The 27,173-nt window shown below is 41.5% G+C and overlaps 1 protein-coding gene across 1 annotated transcript in view; it reads left to right on the forward strand.

Annotated features, from left to right (window-relative positions):
• Positions 1-25,669, forward strand: part of PDS5A (PDS5 cohesin associated factor A) — a 187,266-nt gene extending 161,597 nt beyond the window's left edge. The window contains exons 26-32 of the mRNA XM_075066510.1: positions 9,331-9,463; positions 10,131-10,250; positions 13,277-13,339; positions 15,425-15,570; positions 16,986-17,091; positions 21,832-22,187; positions 24,483-25,669. Coding sequence (XP_074922611.1) covers positions 9,331-9,463; positions 10,131-10,250; positions 13,277-13,339; positions 15,425-15,570; positions 16,986-17,091; positions 21,832-22,187; positions 24,483-24,486 — 928 coding nt within the window. The 3' untranslated portion in view covers positions 24,487-25,669. The remainder of the gene's footprint in view (positions 1-9,330; positions 9,464-10,130; positions 10,251-13,276; positions 13,340-15,424; positions 15,571-16,985; positions 17,092-21,831; positions 22,188-24,482) is intronic.
• Positions 25,670-27,173: the final 1,504 nt, after the last annotated feature.

The raw sequence follows: 27,173 nt of genomic DNA on the forward strand, positions 1-27,173 counted from the left end.
TCCTGCTGTATTTAAGTAAGGCAGGCTGACTGCATCTTAGTATTGTTAGCATAATTTGTTATACCTCATGACGCCATTTATCATCTTCACTGGTTCTTACTCTGTATCTTCTGCATCATCCCATGTACCTGAAATAGCCTTTCTGTTTCTTTAGAAATATATCCTGTATCCTTGAAATACACCATGCTTCCTCTGTCTCACTTCAAGGAACTTTTCAAAACACACACATTCCATTAAGTATTCCAGCTCTAATGGCTGCTCCCCTCACCCCTATGGGTATGTTTTGCTTTTCCCTTGTGTTTTCATTTTGTGCTTTGAGACTTTAAGACCTTTAGGACAAAGGCCTGTTATCTTTCTGGCACTGACCTTCTACTGTAAAGCATGGTATAACTATGTGCTGCTATAGAAATAAGAAAAAGCAATAAATGACTAGTATAAATAGCCCAATCCACCCATTTTCTCTTCAGTCTTTTTTGCATCTTTCACCTAGATATGTGTAGAGTGTCTCAGTCTAAACCTGACTTCTGAGTTGCCTGACTCCTTTTTATGTAGAAAACAGAGGCAGCTGAAGACTGTCCTACCACGAGCTCTGCTTTTTATCAAGACTTACCTGCTTCTGGCAGTAGCTGAAAGCACTCCCACTTTCTGGAATGTACTTTCTCACCAAAGATCCTGAATAATAGTGAAGGTTTCAATTACTGTTAAATTAATACTCCTTTTGAGGAATACTTTTAGTGCACAAAGCTTTTCTAGGACTCCCTCTTGGAGCACGCTTACGTGAATTCTCTTCCCACACAGTTCGTCACAGAGTGGCTGAATAAAAAAAATGACCACTCCAAAAAAAGAGAAACTCCATTCTTCTTTGAGTATGGGTACTCCACTTAAGGTGGGAATGTGCCCCACCTGCCTTTGATTGGACACTTTTGGTACCAGTGCCCATTCGGTCTGCACATGCGTCCTAGCTATATACCTGTACCGAGGGTATATAGGACTGAGACAGACAAATCACTCTCAGTTCCTTCTCAACTACTTCAGCCTGAGAGTGTGTGTCTGTCTAGTGTTTCCTGGTTCTTTAGCTAGCTTACTCTTTCTTAGTTTTAGTTAGTTAAATTAGGTTAGCTACAAGGTTTTTTTGTTTTAGTTGTCTTGTTTTTCCCCCCCAGAAACTCCTAATCTCTTCTTTTCTCCTCCTCATCAACCACCCAGGCTATCTCCGTCCCTTTAAAGGTACATTTTCTTCCTTAGGACCTGCTTAAATTCTGAGGGTGTAAACGTTGCCTCACTTGATTGGAGTCTTTCCCAGTTAGTGACAGCCACTCTGTATCACTGCTTAGAGAATACTCACATTCCATCTATATGCAAGATAGGCTCGATGTTCAAGAGTAGGTCTAGGAAGAATAGGGCGAGTCTGTGTGTGTGCGTGTATATGTCTCTGTCACACACTCTGTCTCCTTCACACTCACCTCCCAACACATACTTGTATTATTGTTGTTGGTACTTTTTGATACTTCCTGCAATGCACATCTATTCTCTGTAATTTTATTCTTTCAAAGTGTTATTTTAGTGTTTTGACTGGTCTATGCATTTCATAATTTTTATTTCTCTTACACTTAAATTTAATTCTTTGAGTAGTGAGCTCTAAAATGCCTAATCTGTCCTGTCTGGAGTAATTATTCCTATGGTAATATTCCTATGGTAACTTTTAAAAAAATATATATTCTGGGTTCTAGTCATGGCTGTGGGAGAGGAGTGTTGGATAGTGGCTAATGCAGAGGTTACCAGCCGGATAGGCAAGCACTCTAATTTGGCTCCTTTATTCTGAAAGGCAATGTGGCTGAGACTTGGGTCTACCATATTATAAACCTCGGTTCTATTTTCATCCCTTCCGGATATTACTTTGTGCATCCCCTCAGTTAACTTATTTTTAAATTGCTGAGGGAGGCATTGGTGCTTGCCTGCCTTCTAGTGTAGGAATAAGAAGCATTGTTCAATAATAAAGCTTGTGAAAGCCTTATTGGCTATCAGATCAGTGCACTTTTCCCTAGGGTACTTTGTGGGAGAGTCTCTCTCTGTCACCTCTGTGGAATATTGCCTGTGTTTGTGGTGCAATGGAACAGGCAGCTGGATTCAACCAAAATGTGAGACATCTGTCTTGGTATCTGTCTCCATTATTGGGAGCTTCTTCAGGGGTGGTGGAACAGTTTTTAGAGTCAGAGTGCTAAAAACCATTGAATAGAACTGTAAACCCTGAATATGATGAAAACCATGTATTTGTTTGCTATTACTACTTCAAGCCAGATTGCTGCCAGACCCCCAGCACCGGTAGTTCCAGTGCCCTTGGTTTGCTTGTTATGTCAGCTCTCTGTTAAATATCCTTTCTTTTGCATGATAGCAATAAAAGGATATATACAACAAGGAGAAATTGTCAGTAATCCATCTTCTTTCTTCCCTTCATTTGCTCTGATATTTTTTTTATTTTGTGAGGTTAGCTCATGGAAGAGAACTAAGTAAGGAGAAAGTGAATGAATTGGACTTTTTATATAGGCCTTGATTGAGTCTTTTCCACACAATTACCATAAAATTAATTCTTCTTCGAGTGATTGCTCATATCCATTCCAGTTAGGTGTGTGCGTGCCGCATGCATGTTCACCGGAAGACTGTTTACCCTAGCAACACTCAGCGGGTCAGCTGGGCGCCCCCTGGAGTGGCACCGCTATGGCACCGGATATATACCCCAGCCGACGCGGACACCCTTCAGTTCCTTCTTACTGCCCGTGTCGGTCGTTGGAACAGTGGAGTGCAGCTTAGCTGACCTCCACCTCCCTAGCTACTCATAGTTTCTCGTTGTTATTGTATACATAGGTGTTATTCTCGTAGATATTAGAATTAGTTGTAAATTCTTAGTATAGTTAGTTTAGTACTACTCAGTGGGGTTCGGGGCGTAGTCCCTTCCCCGCACCCGGTGCTGGTGCTTATGCTCGGCTCACTGGGCTTCAAACCGTGCTCGGCCTCTCACAGGCCGATGCCTACAGGAGACCCACACGACTCCTGTTTGAAGTGACTTGGAGAATCGCACTTAACAGCTAAGTGCTCTATTTGCAAGACTTTCAAGCCGCGAACTAAAAAGGAGCGGGACATCAGACTAAAACAGCTCCTCATGGAGGCGGCCCTGACATCGCCACCTTCTGCACCGAGCGCTGGTCAGTCTGTGAGCAGGAGCGCCCCTACGGCACCGGTACGTCTAAAGACTTCGGACCGAAGATCGGCTCACGTTGCTCCCTTTCTCCGAGGTCGGGGGAAGGGAGGCCACATCTGCTGGCTTTGGCACTGCCCAACCGCAGCCAGAGAGTGCGCCCACGATCCGAAGTGCCCCTGGCGCCGATACCGCCGCGGCACCGGACTAATACCGGCACCAGTTGATTCTACCGCGTCCCTACCGAGGGCTGTTGCGAAGCCTGGCGCCTTGAGTAGCTCCCTGGTGATGTACCGCGGGGTAGAGCTCACCTGCGCATCACCGTCAGACCATTTTGGATTAGTTCTCTTACGACGAGATTACTGTATGCCTTAACGGTTAGTTCCGCACTGCCCCTTACCCCTGGCACGCGGCGTGCAGGTATATCCAAATCTCTGGATGAAGCCGACCCTGACGTAGACCACTGTGCATGTAGCCTCAGCGGACCGCACCCACTCTAGATCGCAGAAGCGGTTCCGCGGACGCTCCCGCTCTCACGCCGCTTGCTATTTAGTCAGCAGCTCGTTTCTCCCTACACGCACCGTCAGGAACTCGCGGGAACCGATGGCCGGACTCCCACTTCTCCACTTGCACTATTCGTCTGGAGCCGCTCTAGTTCCTTTCTGGACACCGATCCTGCATCCGACATATCTTGGCAAGGCCGCCTCATTAGCTCAGCGGCCTTTGGAGATCTCAGTTTCGACCTCTTTTTGGGCAGCTCGTCTGCTCGGCTAGGTCCTGGCTTCTCGATCACGGTACCGTTTGAACTTCTGGGCACAATTGTCCCTGTTAAGAGGGAGCGTTGTTCCTCAGGAACTCCTCAGTCCACTCCAATGGACTTTCGTGCTTGCTTCCTCCATGGCCATCAGGCAGACTCGGTGTTCCTCCACAGAAGGACAGTGATTAAGCGGACCAGGAGCCGTGATATGGAGGGCCTACCAGGGTCTGCCAGTGGAGATTCGGGTTTCGGACACGGGACTCAACAGTGGTTCCTTTGGAACGCTGGGCGTACCATCAGTTCCCAGGTGTTCCATTGGCAGGACCTGCTCCGCTCCTGCAGACATCGGGTTGCCAGAGGCCACCATTAGCCGTCCCCCTCCAGCTGGCAGGAGTTAGCAGATGATCCCCCACCAGACTCGCCTGTACCGCGTAGAGGCACGGAACCGACCTGATGAGCAAGGCATCAGGACCCTCTCATTTCCCCGAAGTGTTCATCCTCTTCTCTCCGATGAGCGGAGGCAGGGATCGCCAGGTACGCTCATGCTTATCGAGTGAAGCACACCCGCTGATACGAACTTCAGAGCCTATAGACCTCCTTGGGAGGCAGTTGGCGCACATCAGTCTCCCACTAAAGGAGAGTCCCAGAGGTTAAGAGGGACCCAGTTTTGAGATTCCTGTTGGAGCAGATGCCCTCGCACTTGTGTGTGGCTTCCGTTTCATAAAGACATCCAGGTCAGCTGCTAACCAGCCTGAGAGAAAGGAATAGGGATGGCAGTCCCAGCCTCCAATTCCCCTAAGGCAAGGGAGCTGCAGAGAAATACTCAATGGTAACCTACCTCAACGGTTGTGCTACGAAGATACCTCTATGTCCATCCTCGTCCGCGTCCCTCGTTAGTGATGTAACTCCATAGTTCGGTCAACGAAAGGAAACGCATGGCCTAATACAAGCACCAGCCCCAAAGTCCTAGGAGGCTAGGCGGATGGACCTACTGGGCGCAAGTTGTGATTGGCAGGTGCCCTGCAGGCTGGTCGTTGGATAGGCACAATCACAGCAGGCTCTCTCTCCTGAGCCATTATTTTAACGTACAGACAGCCAGGGCGGAGGTGCTAGTAGATTCATCAGATACTTCTACCGGCCCGAGGACTTCAGCTAAGATTTGCCGCTTCTTTTCGAAGATAGGAAGAAGGTGGCTAGAACCTCCCTCAAGCTTGTTCTCTCGATGCGGCCGACTCGGCAGCCAGAACTCTGGCCTCAGGTATCACCATGAGGCGTATCTCATGGCTCCAGGTCTCCAACCTGCCACCCGAGCTCCAATATACCATCCAGGACTTACCTTTTGATGGCAAGAGTCTGTTCTCTGAAAAGACCAACCCCAGGTTGCAGACTTTAAAGGACAACAGGGTCATCATGCACTCATTGGGCATGCATACGCCTGTGACCCAATGCAGACCCTTCTGGCCTCAACCCCACCGGTCGTACTATGTGCCCCAGCACAGGCAATACTTCAGCAGAAGGCACGGGCGGGGTGGCCGTAGATGCCAGTCTGGGCCCCAAGGGGGTCAAAACCACGGGCCCCCCAAAAGCACCTCCGGGGCCTAAGTCTACCTTTTGAAGGTACGCATGAGGACGGCGTACCAGTTTTAGGACAGGATCCTTCTCCTCCCTTCTCCAACTGCCTCTCCTACTTCCTCCCGGCATGGTCCCAATTGACCTCAGATATCTGGGTTCTACGCACGGTGAAACAAGAATACCACCTCCAATTTGTTTCAACCCCGCCTTCCCACCCCCCAGCCCAGTCCCTCTTCAGGGATCCCTCTCACGAGCAAGTGCTCTTACAAGAGGTGCAGTCTCTCCTTGCCGCAGGAGCAATAGAGGAGGTACCACCAGAGAGAAGGGAAAAGGGTTTTATGTCCGCTACTTTCTGATCCCCAAGTTCAAGGGAGGCCTCAGGCCTATCCTACACCTGCGAGGCCTCAACAAGTTTATGATCAAGTTGAAGTTCCGCATGGTCTCCCTGGGGACGATTGTCCCGTCCTTGGATCCTGGAGACTGGTATGCCGCCCTCGACATGAAGGACGCATACTTCCACATCGCCATCTTCCCTCCACACAGGAGGTATCTTCGCTTTGTGGCCAATCACCAGCACTTCCATTTCATTGTCCTCCCCTTTGGCTTCTCCACGGCCCCAAGGGTGTTTACGAAGTGTATGGTCGTCGTCGCTGCCCACCTCCGCCGGCAGCAGATACATGTATTCCCGTATCTGGATGACTGGCTCATCAAAGGAACCTCCCAGACTCAGGTCAAACAGCACGTAGACATAATCGCGGACCTATTCTCCCGGTTGGGGCTGCTCTTCAATGTGGAAAAGTCCACTCTGGTCCCCACACAAAGGCTGGACTTCATAGGGGCAACCCTGGACTGCACTCGAGCCAGGGCCTACCTACCTCAGCCACGTTTCCAGGCGATTACAGTGATCATTTGAGGTCTGCAGATCTCCCCAACCACCTCAGCTCACACGTGTCTCGGCCTACTGGGCCACATGGCTGCATGTACTTATGTGACCAAATATGCCAGGCTCCGCCTCCGGCCCCTTCAAAAGTGGCTCAGTTCGGTCTACCGTCCGGGCAGGGACCCAACAGATGTTCTGGTGACCGTTCCCCTGAGCACCTTACGCTCCCTCGACTGGTGGCTAACTCCCTCCCTGGTGTGTGCAGGGCTACCGTTCCATCCACCTCAGCCCTCGCTCTCCCTGACGACAGATGCATCATCTCTCGGATGGGGGGCTCACCTCGGTCACCTTCGCACCCAGGGCCTTTGGTTTTGCAGGAGCTGACGCTCCACATAAACGTCCGAGAGCTGAGAGCAGTCCGCCTTGCATGCCAGGCGTTCCAATAACATCTCCATGGCTGTTGTGTCTCAGTGTTTACAGACAACACAACGACCATGTATTATATCAACAAACAGGGAGGGACTCGCTCTTCTCCCCTGTGTCAAGAGACCGTTCGACTCTGGGACTTCTGCATAGCCCTCACAACAGACCTGGTAGCGTCCTTTCTCCCAGGGGTTCGGAACACTCTGGCGGATCAGCTGAGCAGATCCTTCCTCTGTCACGAATGGTCGATAAGACCAGACATTATTCATTCGATCTTCCAGAGGTGGGGTTTTCCCCTCATAGACCTGTTCGCCTCTCGCACGAACAAGGAAATGCCAAGTGTCGCTCCTTCCAGGTCTTTCACAGGATCGGATCCAACAGCGCAGTTCCTCATGTCGTGGGAGCACACTGCTTTATGTCCTTCCCCACCGTTCCCTCTGTCCACAGGTCCTAATAAACTCCGCAGGGACAGGAGCGCATCTAATTCTGATGCGCCAGCGTGCCCAGACAATGCTGTACACCACACTGCTCAGACCTGTCCACGGCCAGCCCAGTCAACCTGCCACTCCTTCAGATCTTCATCAACGCGGACCACGGCAGTCTGCGCCACCCGGACCTGCAGGCCCTTCCCCTCACGGCATGGCTCCTGCATGACTGAACAGATCAGAGTTACGCTGTTCCACTCCGGTAGCAGAGAGCCTTCCACTCAGTCAGTGGACCTGGCCAAGTGGAAGCGTTTCTCCTGCTGTTGTTCTACACAGAACGTTAATCCTTCTGAGGTCTTGATCCCCACTGTTTTGGACTACCTCTGGTTTCTTAAGCAGCAGGGCCTGGCGATATCTTCTCTGAGGGTGCACATGGCGGCTATCTCCACATTCCACCCTGGAGAAAGTGGCCACTCCGTGTTTTCCCACCCCTTAGTCACTAGATTCATTAAAGGCCTGGAGCGCCTCTACCCCCCAGTACGCCGCCCTGCCCCTACCTGGGACCTCAACTTAGTCCTAAGCAGACTTATGCATCCGCCATTTGAACCATTGGTGACTTGCTCACTCCTGTACCTGTTGTGGAAGACAGTCTTCCTAGTGGCCATTACATCGGCCAGGAGGGTCTCCGAACTTCGAGCACTTACGGTGGACCCGCCATATACTGTCTTTCACAAGGACAAGGTACAGTTGCGACCTCATCCGGCATTCTTCCCTAAGGTAGTGTCGGCCTTCCATACCAACCAGGACATCTTCCTCCCGGTCTTCTTTCTGAAGCCTCATTCATCTCGGTAGGAGCAGCAGTTACACTCCTTAGATGTCCGTAGGGCCTTGCTTTTTATATCGAGCGGACAAAGCCCTTCCGGAAGTCCCCCAGCTATTCGTGGCAATCGCTGAATGGATGAAAGGTCTACCAGTCTCCTCCCAGAGGATCTCCTCTTGGGTAACGGCGTGCATATGCACATGCTATGACTTGGCCCATGTCCCTTCGGGCCATCTCACTGCGCATTCTGCCAGAGCCCAGGCTTCATCAGCCGCCTTCCTGGCCCACGTGCCTATCCAGGAGATATGCCGTGCAGCGACCTGGTCATCAGTCCACACCTTTGCTTCGCACTATGCTCTGGTCCAATAGTCTAGAGATGATGCAGCCTTTGGCTTAGCGGTTCTGCACGCTGCCACATCTCACTCCGACCTCTCTGCCTAGGTAAGGCTTGGGAATTACCTAACTGGAATGGATATGAGGAATCACTCTAAGAAGAAAAGACTGTTACTCACCTTTGTAACTGTTGTTCTTCTAGATGTGTTGCTCATATCCATTCCAAACTCACCCTCCTTCCCCACTGTCGGAGTAGCCGGCAAGAAGGAACTGAAGGGTGGCCGGGTCGGCTGGGGTATATATCCAGTGCCATAGCGGCACCACTCCAGGGGGCGCCCAGCCAACCCGCCGAGTGTTGCTAGGGTGAAAAGTCTTCCGGCGAACGTGCACGCAGCGCGCACACACCTAAGTGGAATGGATATGAGCAACACATCTCGAAGAACAACAGTTACAAAGATGAGTAACCGTCTTTTTTTTCAGGCTTGTTTAATCTAGAGTTCACACAGGGCTTGATCTAAAGCCCATTAAAGTCAATCCAGAATAGTTAGTTAATTTTGTGGCACAGGTATTTCAATGTAGTTTCAAGTTAACTTGACATTTTAAGATCTGTAAATATATATATATGTGTGTGTTCTAAACTGGGTTGGTGGTATTAAAAGACCTGTAAATTGAAGCATGAACTGCACACAGAATTTAAAACATTTTAAAATCAGTAAATGGCATATTTGTCAAGTTTACTTTGAACTATACTGAAATACCCCTGTGCTACACACACACACACACACACACACACACACACAGTTTCTTAAGACTCTGCTGTTATAGCTGATTGATCTAATAGAACATTTTAAAAGATGTTGCTATTCCTGCTCCACACATGGAGATCACAATATCAAACATGATATTTAGTTACTTGTGTTTCATTAGGTGCCTGTGGTTCATGCTTGAAGTTTTAATGACAAAGAATGAGAACAACAGCCATGCCTTCATGAAAAAAATGGCAGAAAACATCAAGCTTACCCGTGATGCTCAGTCTCCTGATGAGCCTAAGGCCAATGAAGTAAGAAATATGATTCACTTGGCGAGTGGTGGTTGAGAGCAGAAAGGTTTCACAATCAGATGTACAACAAGACACACAAAATGTTAGAAAGCATAAAACCAGAAATGTTTATTGTCCTCTAGAGAGAACTTTAGTTGTAAGCAATGTACATATGTTACTTATCTCCAGCTTTGAAAAATACTGTTGATTTTAGCAGTGCACAGCAGTCAGCTAAGTTGAATAAATTGCATTTGTTAAATATTGTCTCCTATTTAGTGTTAATTGTTTCACTACAGCCCTGAACTTTTAGTTGGATGTAGATGTTATACAGTTTCTTCTCTTTGGGGAAATAATTAACATGTATAACTACTATGACTGTCTAGCATTGGAGTAAGAAACTGGTTGGCATGTTTGAGTGAGCAACAGCCATCAGATGTGCATTTATATGTCTAAGGTATTTTTCATTATTTAGAAGTATTTTATAGAAAATAAACTGGAAACTACAAAGAGGGAAAAAGGTGTGATGAGGAGCGAAGCATGCTGTTATTTCTTTAAGTGTAAATTAATATGTTCTTAATAGCTGATACAGAATTATTTTTTGCTCATTGATTATACATTTTGAGTACATTCTTGCTACTCTTACGAAAATTATAAATATCTAAAACACACTCTCTTTTTTTCCCCTCAGAAACTCTACACAGTATGTGATGTAGCACTGTGTGTAATCAACAGCAAGAGTGCTTTATGTAATGCAGATTCACCAAAGGACCCCGTATTGCCAACTAAATTTTTTACGCAACCTGAAAAGGTAATTTTGTTAATTCATTTTCTGGGAGGAGTAATACAAATACTTTGTGACTTAACTTTCAAGGCTATATTATAATCTGAAATACAGAGTTGGGAGAAAAGCTTGTTGTTTGTTATAAAAAGTATCCGCTTATATAGCACAAATTGTATGCTAAGCCATCTGTCCATCTTGAGCAGATGCAGCTAAAGTTGTTCGTTACCAAGTGATAGTTATTTAAAATACTGATGTTTTAACTGACATTGACAGAACATTGTATTAAGGAGTTGTGCCCCTGCCAGGAAGGAGAAATGAAAAAGCCAAAACACGAAGAGAAAGAAATGGAATGCAAAGCTGGCAAAAAAGTATAAAGAGAAAACTGATAGATCAGTGATTACATTTTAAAACATCCTACATATATTTAATTCTGATAATTGTTTGTCATAGTGCATTTAATTTTTTTTTTAATCCTTTTAATATAATCTTTAGCCTCTTACATAAGAACAGCCGTACCGGGTCAGACCAAAGGTCCATCTACCCCAATATCCTGTCTACTGACAGTGGCCAATGCCACGTGCCCCAGAGGGAGTGGACCTAACAGGCAATGATCAAGTGATCTCTCTCCTGCCATCTATCTCCATCCTCTGACAAACAGAGGCTAGGGACACCATAGCCATTTATGGACTTAACCACCATGAATTTATCCAGTTCCCTTTTAAACACTGTTATAGTCCTAGCCTTCACAACCTCCTCAGGAAAGGAGTTCCACAGGTTGATTGTGCACTGCGTGAAGAAGAACTTCCTTTTATTTGTTTTAAACCTGCTGCCTATTAATTTCATTTGGTGACCCCTAGTTCTTGTATTCTGGACTAAGGTAAATACTGTTTCCTTATCCACTTTCTCCACATCACTCATTGATTTATATACCTCTTATCTATCCCCCGCTTTACACACTCCTCTTTTCCAGCGAAGAGTCCTGCCTCTTTAATCTTTCGCTCATATGGGACTCTAGCCGTTTCTTCAAACTCTTTTTTTGCTGTTCTTATTACACTCTTGCACTTATTCGCTGTGTTATGCTCCTTTCTACTTGCCCCACTAGGATGTTGGACTTCCACTTTTTAAAGGAAGGTCTATTTATCTCTCACTGCTTCTTTTACATGGTGGTTAGCCACGTGTGGCTCTTCTTTTAGTTCTTTTACTGTGTTTTTTAATTTGGGATATACATTGAAGTTGGGCCTCTATTTGGTGTCTTTAAAGAGCGCGCTCCATGCAGCTTGCATGGATTCTTTTTAGTCACGTAGCGTTTAAGTTTTGTTTAACTAACCCCCTCATTTTTGCATGAGATCTCTCTCTTTTGAAATTTAAATGCGCACAGTGTTGGGCTGTTGAGATAGTTCTTGCCCACCACAGGGATGTGGAATGTTATTGTTATTATGGTCACTGTTTTCCAAGCGGGTCCTGTACAGTTACCTTTGGATTTAAGATTTCCTGTGGTTAACCTCGATGTCACCAGTAGAACCCCGTGATCAGACTATCATAATAGGGACATAAATTGCTTAAGTAGAGCCAAATATGAATTCTACAGGTATAGATTTTAATTTCTGGTTATCAGGATTTACTCTAAACATTTCCAGTATCATTAAACAGAAAACCCCTTCCAGAGGTTCTGATAGTTTCAAAAGTTAAAGTGATGTAACTTGGCAGCTGTCTTGCATCATTATGTGGCGTATCATTTTATAGTGATTGCGGCCAAGGTGAGGTAGTAGATACAGGGGTGGGCAAACTTTTGGGCCCAAGGGGCTGCAGTTGATGTTTTTGTAAATTGGTGTGTATGGGAGGGGCTGGTGTAGGGAGAGAGGGTCATGCCCGACCCACCTCCGTATCTGCCCACCTCCCAGACTCTGCCCCATCCAATCCCACCCCCCCTTTTCCTGATGGCGCCCCCCCGGAACCCCAAAAAAAAACAATCGTGTTCCCTTGACCACCCCCTAGCCCATTCCAACCCCTCCTCTCATTTCTGATGCCCCCCTAGACCCCTGCCCCCATGCAATCTCCTGTTCCCCCTGCCCCCATCCACACCCTCGAACCCTGACCACCACCCCAAACTCCCCTGCCCTCTATCCAACCCCTTCTCTGCCCCCTCCCACTCCGTGCCCCCTTTCTGCGCTGCCTGGAGCACCGGTGGCAGGCGGTGCTAGAGCCGTACCACCTGGCTGGAGCCAGCCACACCACCACCACCACGCAGCATGGAGACCAGGTCAGGCCAGGCTCTGCACCTGCGCTGCCCCAGGAGCTCACAGCCCTGCCGCCCAGGGCATTGGATGATTTAGCTGGGGATTGGTCCTGCTTTGAGCAGATGGTTTAGTTGGGGATTGGTCCTGCTTTGAGCAGGGGGTTGGACTAGATGACCTCCTGAGGTCCCTTCCAACCCTGATATTCTATGATTCTGTGATTGTGCCGGCAGCAGAGCGAGCGAGCTGAGGCTGCTGGGGAGGGGGAACAACAGGAGAGGGGCCGGGGCTAGCCTCTCAGGTGAGAAGCTCAGGGGTCGAGCAGGACGGTCCCGCGGGCCGTAGTTTGCCCACCTCTGATGTAGATAGATTTGCGTTATGATTGACTAGATTATATATATATAGGACTATATATTCACAATTAAAATGAAGTAAGATTACAACTTTCAGTTTATACAAACCACTTCTCTTTGGTCTTCCGAAACAAATAATAATGCTAGACACAACATGTACAACAGGGAAATCACTTTTGCTTACCTTCAAGTTAATACAAAAAATTGGGAACCTGGAATTGAAGTGCGTGACTGCTGAATACAAACTGTGCAGTTCTGAATACAATTTTTTGGGGCTTTATTAGATTAAATCTGTCACTAGGAAGCTATATAAAATCTTAAGTATAGTTTCTGAAAATTGGAAAGGCCTCAAGACTGTTTGATAGCAGCTTATGTGACAAAATAAATCATTCACATTGACGTAAAAATAAAACATTAAAATAGAGAAGACAAATGCAGATTTAATTACTATCCTTTTTTCACACAGGACTTCTGTAATGACAGGAATTATATTACAGAAGAGACAAGGGTTCTTCTTTTAACGGGAAAGGTACTGTATGTTAATTTATTGTAATAACTTTGTACATGATATATAGTGATTAATAGGCATTTTTGTTTTTCATTTTTAGAGAAATCACCATAAGACTCAGTACAGCAGTTCAAAAAGTGTATTACCAAGTTTGTTTGCAATTTTAATTAATAGTTATATATAGGTGCAAGAATTGTAAACTGCTTTTACTGGAAGGCTCAACAAATGCCTTTAATATGACACTGTTTTCAGAGAGGAGCAGGGGACAGGGCTTACTATCCTTGCATTGTCCATCCTGTGCACTGAGGAAAATCTGTGGGAGGAAAAATAGTAATTTATCAGATAATTACAAGATGCCTCATAATTTGTACACACGAGGGTGCAGAAGCAAGGTTGAAAATGCTTAATTCTGGCAATTACTAGTTTTGGAGGCCTTGGTTTTGTAACCTTGTAAAATGCAAAGATCTTGAGACCAGCATAGTTCACACATTTCTTATTTAAACTTCATTTGCATTTGCTACTTTATGTACTCTCTTCCATTTAGCTATAGAGTACTACATAATTTACTGTAAATTTTACTTGAGTCAAAAACAATGGTTTTATAGTATTTGTGTGTATGATAGAGTTATGAAACACTGCCTACATTTATAGCTTAAATAGTTTTCAAATTTGATTACTGAAATATTAATATTTGAAACAAATTTTCACTGGTTGTATAAACTGAGCCTTTCAATTCTTTGATGGTAGTCATTCATCTAATTGAATCTTCTGGAAACAGCATTGTAGCTAGCAACTCTTGCTAAACAGGGGACATATTTTTCCTCACTAATGTAGCTCTAAACACAATAGCAGGCCTGGTTTATTTTCTGTTGCCTAAGTTATTTAACTATTGCTGTTGTACCAAACATCTGAAAAAATTAACATTTATTTAGTGCCCTAACATTTTAATGTTCAAGTTTATTTCACTTTCTCTTAGTTCAAATTCCAGACAGTACATAAATGGTATATTATTTTTATAATAAAACACATAACTCTAACTTTCAAGTAAACTTAGTGTGCTATTTGTTCCAGGGTTGTGTAACTACCAGTCCATGTGGTTAGTAACAGGCTATTTTTATGCAGGACATTAGCATGTTATAATACCATTGTCTCAGCCACCGGTCATGTGTGCACTCAGTATAAAAATAAACATCCTGTCTTCCAGCTTTGCCCTGGTTGTAGTAGTTTAGTTGCCTCCCTGCAGCTAGAAGCTACAGTTCTGCTGGGCAGATGGCTGCCCAGCATCTTTGACATGGTTTTCCTGCTTGGTTTCCTGTAAAATTAACCCTCAACTCCAGAGCAGTATGGAGAGAATATTTTTATTTAACGTGGTCTAGAAGGAAACCTGAAAACTTACTGGAGAAGCAGCTTTATGCCAACCATGCTATAAAGAAAATGCCCTAGCAAAGAAAATGCAAAGAAAAGTACCACCTCCTTTTCCTATTTAGGCACCCTGAACAAATACATTACCATCAGGCCCATTGAAACCAAAAATACCAACCATGCACCAGAAGTCTCCAAAAGACATGATATAGAACAATTGATATTTACATTAGATTCCCTTACACTGAATTAGGAGTGTTCAGATTTCCCATTTTCTTGGACAGTGAACGTAATCCTACCCTTCTGTTGGGAAAGTTTGTATTTATTTGCACGCAACTTATCGTCGACAGATTGCGAGTTTCTTCTGCTTTGCTTGGGTAGTTGTTGCAGAATGCTGCCACCTTCATAAGTTTTTTTTGGGCCCCCCCAGTCAATGGCTATTTGCATGCCTGATATGCAAAGTTCCCTGAATAATAATTTTTTTTATAAAATCAAGTGGAGTGGAACCTAGCAATTGATGACAGCTGTTGTATTAGGAAAGACCTCCCACAAATGCTTTTTACTTCATGTTGCTAGTTATGATGGGAATTATGGCTGCAAGTGGAAGGGGTTATTTAGTATAATAGTTGTGAAGTTAATCCTCACTATACTATAGAAAATATTTTTAAAATTTGTTAGTGTGTTTTTAAAATTCTTGTTTGTATACCTTTAATAAAAGCTTGAATAAATCTCTGTCTGTTTTAGCCAAAGCCAACTGGTGTATTAGGTGCAGTAAATAAACCATTATCTGCAACTGGAAGGAGACCTTATATTAGAAGCACAGGATCAGAGACTGGAAGCAATATTAGTGTAAACTCAGAGCTGAGCTCTCCTGCAGGAAACAGATCAAGGTAGAGAGTGTGTGTGTGTGCGCGCGCGTCCAGCTATTTACTTCATTTAACACTATATACTCCTGTGTTTGGGAAATGAGTATTTTGTTTGTATGCCATTGTACTTTGCTGAATTTGAACAATCAGGAAATGATACGTCGCATTTTTTTTATTCCTGTAACCCAGAGTTCTTTATAGGCACCCCCGTGATCCACTTTTTTAAAATAGCCAGGATAATTGACACATTGAGAGATTGTGAACTGTGCAGGATCATACAGCAAGTCAGTGGCGTAGACAAGAATAGAATCTAACTCTGCTAACTCCCTGCCCTGTTTTCAATCAGCTAAACCACAGATGCATCTCTGTATAATTGATCTTGCACCATGTACGTGACCATGGAATCTGAGCACCTTGAGACAACACTTATCAACCTCACTAAATTAAGAGAATTTTCTTTCTTGTTTACACTGTGCGCATTAGCTATAATAAAGACAATTTAGATCCAGATGGATTTCAAATGTATTCTGATGTCATGTGATTGAACACTCTAGCTACTTGTTTTTAATATTTTTCTATCTGAAAATATATTAATAAACCACTAACAAGAACATTATTGTGTAATTAGATTCTACAGCCCACGTTTCTAATATGAAAGAATTCAGATTAATCATGTTGCTTAATAAACAATAAATATAATTTCTCTTCACCTTTTAATGACTGTAGTGTCCCAGTTAAAACAAAGAGTTTTGCTGATTAAGCTCATTTAAGTTGATCTCTAATTTAATAGAAGGCTAAAATGACATGGTATGAATAAATGTTGCTTATGATATGTAACGGAAAAATGCTTTATTTTCTAAAATACAAAGGGCCAGATTTTGAAAGGTATTGAAGTGCCTAACTTCCATTGATTTTTAAAAATCTGCCCGAGAGAGAGCGAGCTTGCACTTTGAAATTTTAAGGTTGAGTTTAGCTTGTTTCATGGTTGATTAACTTGATAGGCTAAATGGTTAAAGAAAGAAAGAAAGTCAAGTACAACCAAAGGTTTAGTTGTTTCATAAAATGAAATGTAGTACTGCTTCTATATCAATTTGGAATGTGTCCCTCAGCTGGGGCAAAATTTGGATGGTCCTGGGGTACACACAGTAGTGGCTCTGAATATTCTTACTACAGTATGTTTTGTGAAAAATCTTCCCTCCTGGAACGGCTGTGTGCAAGTTCCTGGTTCTGATTAATAGATTTGTTCCTATCTTCCAAACTGGTGATATCACACTTAATGAAAGTTAATCCTTGCCTTCACTTGTATATTCCCCTTCTCAGAATGTTTTCCATACAGGCAAGTGATTTTTTTTCTGCTTTAGTCTGTGCTCCTGCCTGTCTGCGTTGTTAAAAAGAAAAAAATAGTTGCATACATGATTTGTTTTTAATTCCTCTAACAGGGAACAGAGTTCAGATATATCAGAAACTGGGGTCAGCGAAAATGATGAAAATCCAGTGAGGATTATTTCAGTCACGCCAGCAAAGACAGAACCTGTGAAAAACAAGGTAGATTTCATATTTTTTAAAATGAACACTATCGTTATTGCTAATCTGGCATAGAAATTCATTTAGTATATACCAGCATTTCCTAGATTGTCTCTGAAAGAATTTATGCCTCATCTCATTCAATGTAATTATCTCATTTTCTTTGTCAGACCATGAAAAGACAGCTCATTTTCAGAACTACTAATGATTTTTTCAAACAAATGGATAGATGGCATGTACTGTCAAACAGTATGGACTAGAGTTATTCCTATTTTATGAAATACCAGTGGGGGAGTGGAAGGGAGTACAATGGAACCTTCACGTTTTCCATCTTTTTTTTCTGTTTGTTTCCGTTTTTAATGTTTTAAGTTAAGGTTATAGCCAGTGTGTTTGACTATTTACATTTGATAGATCTGCCTGGTCTGGTAAATATGTGGTCAGAGATTGCACTCAGTTTAATAAAATCAGTAGACATGATGTGTCATGGGTGTTGTAAAGATGCTTAGTCTAGAACACCCAATTAGCAATTGTTGAGGGGAGAAAAGAATAGGCACAACAGAACAAGAGTTAAATAAAGAGTATTCCTCCCCGCATTACAGGTCTTTGTATCTATTGGATTGTGCCACAACCAAAATAGTATTTAAACTTCGATTTTTTTAATATTTTATTTCCTTGAGCTTTTTTAAAGAAGAAAAAACCTCTCATAGAATACAATTTTTAAAAAAATCTAAGGTCAGTACTACATTTTTGTAATTATTGACAAGAGAGTGGATAGTGCTAATTTTATGATGCAATACATATATTTATCAAGTCTCTTAAGTAATTATTTAGGTAAAGATGAAGACAGGCATTTCTAGTGCATATTGTGCAAGGAGGCTAATCTTTATGTAGACAAGGTTGAAGATACTGTCATGTAAGATCATTTATGACATCCTACCCACACCTTCTCCAAAACTGAAAACAACCTTTCTGAAATTTAACAATCATAAGTTTTTGTCAGGGTGGAATTTTTCTGTAAAGTTTGAGACATATTGTACAAGGCATATGGGAGACATGACAGTTCAAAAAGGTAAATGTTCCCACTTTTTGAAAAAATGTCTGAGATTTTCAGAGCTATACTGTATTTAGGTACACCGCTCCTATTGATATTACAGACTTTAAGGTCAGAAGGGACCATTATGATCATCTAGTCTAACCTCCTGCACAACGCAGGCCACAGAATCTCACCCACCCACTCCAGTACACTGACTATGCGGGTTTTGAGTCCTTAAATGTGGTTTAAAGACCTCCAGGTGCAGAGATCTCGAGTGACTCGCTGCCCACGGTGCAGAGGAGGCAACTCCGGGGCTCTGCCTTGCTCCTGGAGGATTCCTTCCACCCAATTGGCGATCAGTTCACCCTGGCTGTGGGCAGATCCTAGCAGCATAGGAAGAATTCTCTGGTAGTAACTCAGATTCCACCCATCTAACATCGTCAAGCTTGGGCTATTTACTGCTAATATCAAGTCAATTATTTGCGAGTTAGGCCTTATCCTCGCCACTCCTCCATAACTTATCCAGGCTTTTTTTTTTTTTTTTTTTTTTTTTTTTGCTTGACACCGTATGTTCTTTTGCGCTACTTACTTCCTTGGGGGTGTTCGGACTTCCTCTCTAAGGGTTTAGAACTTCTCTCATTTCATCTAACTTCTGTGTCAGTTTATTCTTTGTTTTGTGTCACATTGGTACTAAGTTAATATTCTCTGCCGTCCTGTTTTTCTTGATTATTTAGAGCATATTCCCTCAGCCTTCTTTTTGTTAGGCTAAACAAGCCAAGCTCCTTGAGTCTCCTTTCATAAGACCGGTTTTCCATTCCTCGGATCATCCTAGTAGCCCTTCTCTGTACCTGTTCCGGTTTGCATTTGTACTTCTTAAACATGGGAGATGAGACCTGCACACAATATTAAAGACCGTTCGTGATCCCGTGTCCACATGTCTATTTTTTTTTAATTGAGGTGATGTACACCAACTGAAAGTTAGCTTCCTAACCTGTAAGGAATGTATTTTACAGAAACATATATTAGGAAGCCTGCATCCACACAGAAGTGTGAGGAGGGAAGAGTAGGTTTATAGCCAAGAATACCTGATTTACATTCCCAGTGCTCCATTGCTTGACCTTAAAATGTTCCAGTTGTGTAGCTCTTGACTGCTAAGGAAAACTAACTGGGATTACCCAAAATTATACAAATAGTGACTAGCTTGAAGGTCACTAAGAATAAAATATTGCCTAAGAGGAAAAATAGTTCCCAAGATGTATATTTTTTTTCATACGTGTGTTTTATAGAATCTGTTTAATCTCTACCCGTTCTTTCTGGTAGTACATTTTGAATAATTTGTGATCATGCTGAATTATTTCCCTGTATAATATAAATTATATATAATTATTGTTACTTAGCAAGTTTTAGGGAGCTTTCAAGAACAACTTGTGTATAACCATTATGACCAAAATATAGAAAATTAAAATTTCTTCCTGGGCACTACCAAAATGCCTCATTATAAGACTATTTAAAAAAAAGAAAACAGGAAAAAGTAGAAAATACTCTTACTATGAATTTTGTTTAGCCATTTTTAAGGTAATAATGAAACTTCTAACAAGAGAGAAATCCTAGTTTCAGACACTGCATCTATCTTATGGTGAATGGTTTTAATGGATGTGTTTTAAACTACATGTGATGATCAGGTGCCACATTGAAAAATGCCATATATAAATTTTATTAAGTAGCTAAACAAAAAGCTTTTAATTTTTCATTCTTAAAAAAAAAGGAGGCAAAGGAATTAGCATTGTTTTCATGTGTCTGAAAATCCCTTGGAAATGTATGGGTTTATGAGTTTTATTACTCTATAGCAGTGGTTTTCAACCTGGAGTCTGCAGATTTCCAAAGGGATCTGCACCTCAATTCAAAAATTTTTAGGGGTCTCCAAATGAAAAAAGGTTGAAAACCACTGCTCTGTAGCAAAATAAAGACTAACAGATACTTCGTGATGCCAAATAAATATCAAATGGAAGTAATGTCAGCCCAGCAAACAGCCAGACGGTTGCTCTGAATTAAAAATAATTAAATGGCTGATTTCTGATTGGCTGAACCATAGACCAAGTCTGTTTCCTAAAACAGCAATAGTTCAGCCTTTTAATAATGGTTATTTTATAAGCATCTAAGGTACATTCCTGATGAACAAGCTCTTTTTTTTTAACCAATAGCATGTTTACAACTTTTGTAGATGAAATAATGTATACAGCTTTTGACGAACTCAAAATGCTATATTAATGTGTGACAGATTCACAAAAACATGTAATCTGTATTCCTTAGTGGAAAGTAAAGAGATGGTGGTAGAATTATGAACTTGGTGATGATGTTCTTTTGTAGGTGACATTTTAAGTTCTGAATCATAGAATACCATGGTTGGAAGGGACCTCAGAAGGTCATCTAGTCCAACCCTTGCTCAAAGCAGGACCAGTCCCCAGACAGATTTTTGCCCTGATCCCTAAATGGCCCCCTCAAAGATTGGGCTCACAACCCTGGGTTTATCAGGCCAATGCTCAAAACCACTGAGCTAGCCCTCCCCTCTTGGTGACATCTGAGTAATTTTTCTTTTTGTCTCAGGTATTGAGTAATGAATTGTACTGTAATTGTACTGAATAAATAAGGAGATGCAAAACCATCACAATATTTTTGCTAATCTGAAGTTTAGACTTTTGTGTCCTATTCATAAGCCATCTGATAAAAGTAGCCCTTGCTACAGGGACCATTCAGCTCTACTTGTATTTTTACCCATATGAATAACTACAAGTTTTCAGGGTACAGAGGAAATAATGTAAATAATTTCACTGGGTCTGTTGCCATGGTAGAGCCATGATGTTAACAGTCATCATTTTAGGTATGCTCCTTGAATACCCCTCTCTCTTCATCCATGTGAGATTTGCTGGAGAAGTGCTGGCAACTGTTCCAGAGGCCACTGATTAGATGGCCACTCATCACCTGTCCCCTTCGCCCATGGATCCATTGCACAGTCCTGCCCTGTGTAAGAGGAAAAACACCTCTCATCCCCACATGCACACAGACATTGCTCCCTGTTCCTAGTGAACGTGGCAAGACGTGAGGATGGGAGATTCCCCCCATGCCCCAGTTTCCATCCCCCTCGCTTCCCCTAAACTTGTTTTTTTTGTTATGGAGTGGGTTCTGGAATAGGTTTTATTTATTTTATTTTATTTTATTTTATTACTACTGCTACTACCACTATCACAGCTTTACTGGAGGTTGGGCTCAGAAATCCATCTACTAAAGTAAACCCCCTTTTTACTGCACTAAAGGCTTTCACCAGAGACATTGCTTACTGCCCCTCTAGTAGATCTTCTATTGTTGGGCAAAGAGCCTGTGAAGGAGCATGCCTCGTAGGGCCATAGTGAGAAGTGAGAGTGTTGTAGTTCTACCATGATCTTAGTTACTTTCAAAATACAAATAAGTTACTCTGAAACTGAAAGAGAGTGCACTGTATCATACATTATAAGTTCATGTATTAAATTTATTGCAAACAAACTATGCCAAAAAGTTCAATTTTGGTATGTTTTTTTCACTAGAACCAAGCCTACCTGTTGGGTGGGTGTTTGTATGATTTGTTGCATATCTGCTTCAGAAATTTCTGCTTTTGTCTGAGGTAGATAACAGTTGCAGCTTGGCTTTTGGGGATCTTGTTTTTGTTAAATAGGAATTTTTCTTTACTTTTCCAGGAGATTCATTCTGATCAGGCTACACAAGGAAACATTAGCACTGAACGTGGAAAAAAAAGAACGGCAGTGGCAGCTGGATCAGAAAACATTCATCAAAAAACAGAAGAAAAAAAAGCAGATGAATCAGGACCACCAGCCCCTCCCAAACCTAGGAGAGGGCGTCCACCAAAGTCTGAATCTCAGGGCACTACAGTAAAGAATGATGAAACAAACAAACCATCTGGCAGGGGAAGGAAAAGGGCAGCAGTCAGTCAAGAGAGTTCAGGGAGTTTAGAGGCAGGTAATGCCAAAGCACCAAAACAGCAAGACATAGCAAAAAAAGCAGCACCAGCACAGAGACAAATTGATCTACAAAGGTAAAAATGGCATCTTTCCTACCTCCAAGATATATCCTGAGCTTTAGAAGTAATGTGTTCAACAAATGGTTAAACATTCTAACCAAAATATTTACTAATAACCAGCATCATGGCTCAGCACATTGCATTGTGAAGTATACCGCTACCTTGATATAACGCCACCGGATATAACGCAGTAAAGCAGTGCTCCGGGGAGGGGAGGGGAGGCTGCGCACTCCAGTGGATCAAAACAAGTTCAGTATAACACAGTTTCATCTATAACGCGGTAAGATTTTTTGGCTCCCAAGGACAGTGTTATATCGAGGTAGAAGTGTATATTTTTCCTGGTGTATCTCAAGACTAAACCTATGTATATGCTATGAGAACAAGGTTCAGATCACTGTATATGGTATATCAGACCAGAAACCATATCCTCTTTTTGTACAATATTATTTCTTGTATGTGGTGCTTCCATTGGCATCATCAGCATCACTGTGTCAAAGAGCTAAGAGTGCTGGAGTTGGGATTTTTCACACCATTTACTAATGCAAATATACATGTCCTCTAACTCAAGACCCTGCTCTGGTCAGTTGACTAACAAAAGTTAAAAGCATTGTATCTTTGATGAATGAAATAATTTTTTTTAAAACGTTTGGGTTTTGCTGCTTGTTCAATCCATGTCTTTTCTTGAAACAATCACTTGTCTAAAAATATAAAAAAGCAAATGGATAACAGAAATTGAAACTGTACATTCACCAAGCAGCTATTAGACTTTGGTATAGGCCTTTTTCATTCTCTGTACACATGCTTTGATTTATGCATTCACTAAATGGTCTTTACATTTGAAACAAAATTTCAGACACCAGAACTAAACATTCAAAAAAATTGAAGAATTGGCTTAGCACAACCTTGGATGCCTATTTCCAAACATATTTCAAATGTGAGAACCTTTAAAATGCAAAAACATGCTAAGTAAGTTAATGTGCTCAAAAAACGCTCAGCTTAACCTGAAATAAGTATTTGAGTAGGTCTGTTAGTAATTTACACAAGAAGCTCTTTTTAAAGAGCTGGCAGAGATCATAGATTAAAAATAATTTACAAGTGAAAAAATAGAGCAAGAAATTAATTTTAAATAAGGAAGAGGCTGCATCTTGAAAGCAGTCCAAAAATCACAAGGGCATGATTGTAATCGTTATTGATATGAGATGTTATATCAGAATAGAGAAAATCATATCGGTGACAGCATCAACCTAGGAAGTGAAGGAATTGTCCACTGAGAATGTTGTTTCTAGTTTTCAACTAAATTCAGTCTAAATGTGACAGAATGAGATCTTCCCCAGCCTTCCCATCTCACAGCAGGACTGAGACACCTGCTTGAAGTGACAGATAATGGCCCCCAAACCCACAAAGGGTCATATTAGCATACAGTAAAAAAGAATATGTATTTTACACTTTTCCTTGAAATTCTGTTGTATTTAATTTTGTACATACTTAAACAAGCCATGCAGTATGTATAAACTCAATGATTCCTAAAGGAATGTCAAAACAGTGTTAACATTTTTCAGAAGCCAGGTGCTGGGAAGTGATGGAGATTCACTGTTGGAGATAGAATCAAGTCCAGGATATTCATCAAATGATATGGATCATTTTAAAGCCTGTGAGAGCAGCCAGGAAGACAATGAGGATTCAGAGCTAGCAGAGGGAGGCTTCCTTAAGGTGCAGCAGGGATTTTATACAGGGCTGTTTTAAATTTTTATTGTAGTTTGTGCAGTAGGGAAGCAAGGAATCCTATTTTCCTGCTATAAAAATCACCTTTGAGTGTGAAACATACTACAAAATCTTAGCTTTTTAGACCATAAGTAATTATTTGTGGCTATCAGAAAAAGTATTTGCTGAGTTACTTGCTTTTAGATAAGAGTTCAATTATAGTCTTTTGTAGGCTTGAATTCTTAAAGCATTTGTTTTAAGTTACTCTCCCCATTCTACTGTATTAATTCAGTCTGATTCAACAAGAAAAAATGCTATTCAGTTATGAAAATGAAAGAATATATCTGTCTTCATTCAGGTTTCTGTAGCATAGCTTTTGGTTAAAACATGAAAATACCCAGTAGGGAAATGTAGACTTACTGAACCATGCTGAGCTAGTTCAGAAAGAGATACAATATAATGCTGGAAGATTAAAAGCACAAGTGAAGAGTCAAGCATATTGTAGAAACTTAAATGTACACATTGGTGAGGGCGGCTTTTATGGTTCAGAAGTAACTGAATTTTCTTTATCCAAATATTTAACTCTTCTTTTCTTTTCTCCTCTATAAGGTAAAAAGAAAGCTTACTCGAAAAGGGAGGAAGTGAAGGCCAAACAAAGGCAAGCTCCAAGCTTCTGCAAAAACTAAGATTCTGAAATTTCCTATACAGGAACTGAAATTACTTCAAAACACACAGCTTTCAGCTCTGAAAACAGAAGGAAAACTATGCTTCCCTTTTACATGAAATTAATCCTTCTCAATGGAAATGTAAAGCAGAAACTCTTGAGAAAGAGGCTAAAAGCGTCTGTACTTATTTCCCCAGAGACTTTTTTTTATGAAAAGTCAATAATTAAGCAAATTGCTTAACACTTGGTTCCAGTTTCTGCATATCTGGAGTTTAAAAGTGTTTTACTTCATTAATTTTCTTGCTGCATTTTTTTTAAAGAAAGTCAAAGGAAGTCCTTTTACTGACATTAAAAATTTGTGATCCTAGAGCCAGGTTATTCCCATGTTTCACAAGAAAAAGTAGAAGTCTACTGAATGGAAACCAGAGTAGAGGAAAATCACAAGAAATATTTCTTTGCTTTACTTTTGGAGACTGTTTTATGTATAATTCTTTCTGCCTGCCTACTTTTCTGCAAAAATAAGATGTACAGATTTCAGTTCCCGGCTATGAAAAGTCATGTGGTGGCAATTTTATAAATGTTGCTTTCTGATTTTTATCAGAGTGGGAAAATAATCACTTAAAATTATTATTGATTTGCAAGTAGACATTTCATTTTTTAATTTTTCCTCCATTTTAGTTTAATATAATTTGCAATAAATGTACATATTGATGTTTGTTTTATAAAAACATATATCACTTTTAAATGTTTTTACTCCAGCAGTTCTGTTGGAATATTCGAAATTTTAAAGGAGTAAAGACAGTCCAGCATTTGATTTTATAATGTTTGTCACCAGATTTTTATTATTGATGTAAAAAAGTCAATTTTTAAAAATAGTTGGACTTCGGCAGCTTTGTAAGGAAAGTTGGAAATGTTTAGGATTGCTCTCAATTTTAAGCATTGTGCTGATTGGAAGTAAGTCTGTTTTGCATTTTGTCTTCCTGCCCAGGCTCATTTTTAATGTTTATTTTAGAAGACTGTTGCATCAATATTATGTTCCCTGGCATCGTTCAGCATAGATACTGTGTACACTTTTATGTACACGTGATCATATTTAAGTTTGTTGCATAAAATAAACGCTTCTAGGTGTCAATATGGTGGTCCTTTTTTCATTCCCCCTAAATCTGATTGTGTATCTGTATACAGTAACATTGCATTTGAGCAAATAGGCTGTGTACTGGCAAGTAGGTAGTAAATTTGCATCTGAAAAGACTTTGATCTGGTTTTTTTGTAGATTAATTTTTCCCGCCTAGGGGATAAGCACTGAACTGCAACTCAGGAGAACTGGGCTCTATTCCTGGTTCTGCCATTGGCCTGCTGGGTGACCTTGAGGAAGTCGCATCACTCCTCTGTGCCTCAGTTTCCTCATTTGTAAAATGAGGATAGTGTTACTTCTTTTGTAAGTGTTCTGAGATGTATTGATGAAAAAACACAGTATAAGAGCTAGATATACAATATATTATTTGCTATTGATGCACTGGTGGAGGAGTGCTTTCTGTCCTAAACTGGTGAAGTGTTGCTGTATGTTGTTAAACTATTATCTTTTTCTAGTCCCAGAGTGGCAGTGCATTGGTGGATAAAATTCTGTGTTTGTGTTCACACAGAGCAATAGCTACATCTTAGGGCTTCTAGAGAGCCTCCGGCATTAAAGGAGTTCTATAAACATATTATATTAAAGGGACATTGTCAAGTTAGAAGTCATATAAGTGTTAAACATTTATTTATCCTGTATCAACAGACTTTAGATGTCTAAAACTGAAAGAATTTTAGAAATCTGTTCTACTCTTCGGCATTTATACTGTTTACTTTTGACACGTTAGTCAGTTTTACTCGGGTTCTCATTCTAAAGTTCAAATAAACTCTTTAGGGTGACTTTTGTTTACAGTTTAAACCATTTCTATAACTAGTAGGTTTTGGACACTTTTTTTTTTTAAAAATTACAAAACCTATATTTTGGTTATAAACTACAGTCTCTGATAGTGTCCCTTTTACAGTTATTTGGAATCAGAACTTCCTATACTTTTTATAAATGTGTAATTCAAAATGATTAGTCTGAAAAGTTGAGAGATTTTAGAAAATGATTAAACTTCTCTGTTCTTTTTGCTCAGTGTAAATGTATACAGCCACTCGCAAACTCAGTGTGCTGGAATAGTATGTCAAGGGAACATTTTTGTAAATTAATTTTGCATTTACTGTTGTACACAGTAAGCTAAGTTTATTTGATTGTTCATCAAGCAATTGCAGTTTTGTTCCTAATTTTCTCTAATCTTGAACTTTTGTCAAGTATTTATTGAAGACATCTTAACTGTGATAGCCTAGGATTTATTGAGGGTAGCCTCAGTGTTGTGTCTTCTTCCTTGAGAAACACCAGCATTTTTTTTTTTCCTGAAGAGCCTTTAGAAATTTATTTTAAAACGTAAAAAATCCCACGTTATAATCTCTGGGACCAAATGTGACGGGACTTGGTTTTCCACTTCTTTGCTGCAGCCAGGAATACTATCAGAGCAAAATCATTGAAGCTGCAACAGCTTCCTCTTTCAAACCTAGTATTGTACCCCACACTGGTGAAGGATGATAGTCTTCTATGCAAAGTGAGC

Source organism: Chelonoidis abingdonii, chromosome 5 (assembly GCF_003597395.2).
Source record: "Chelonoidis abingdonii isolate Lonesome George chromosome 5, CheloAbing_2.0, whole genome shotgun sequence".
Taxonomy (NCBI): Eukaryota; Metazoa; Chordata; order Testudines; family Testudinidae; genus Chelonoidis; species Chelonoidis abingdonii.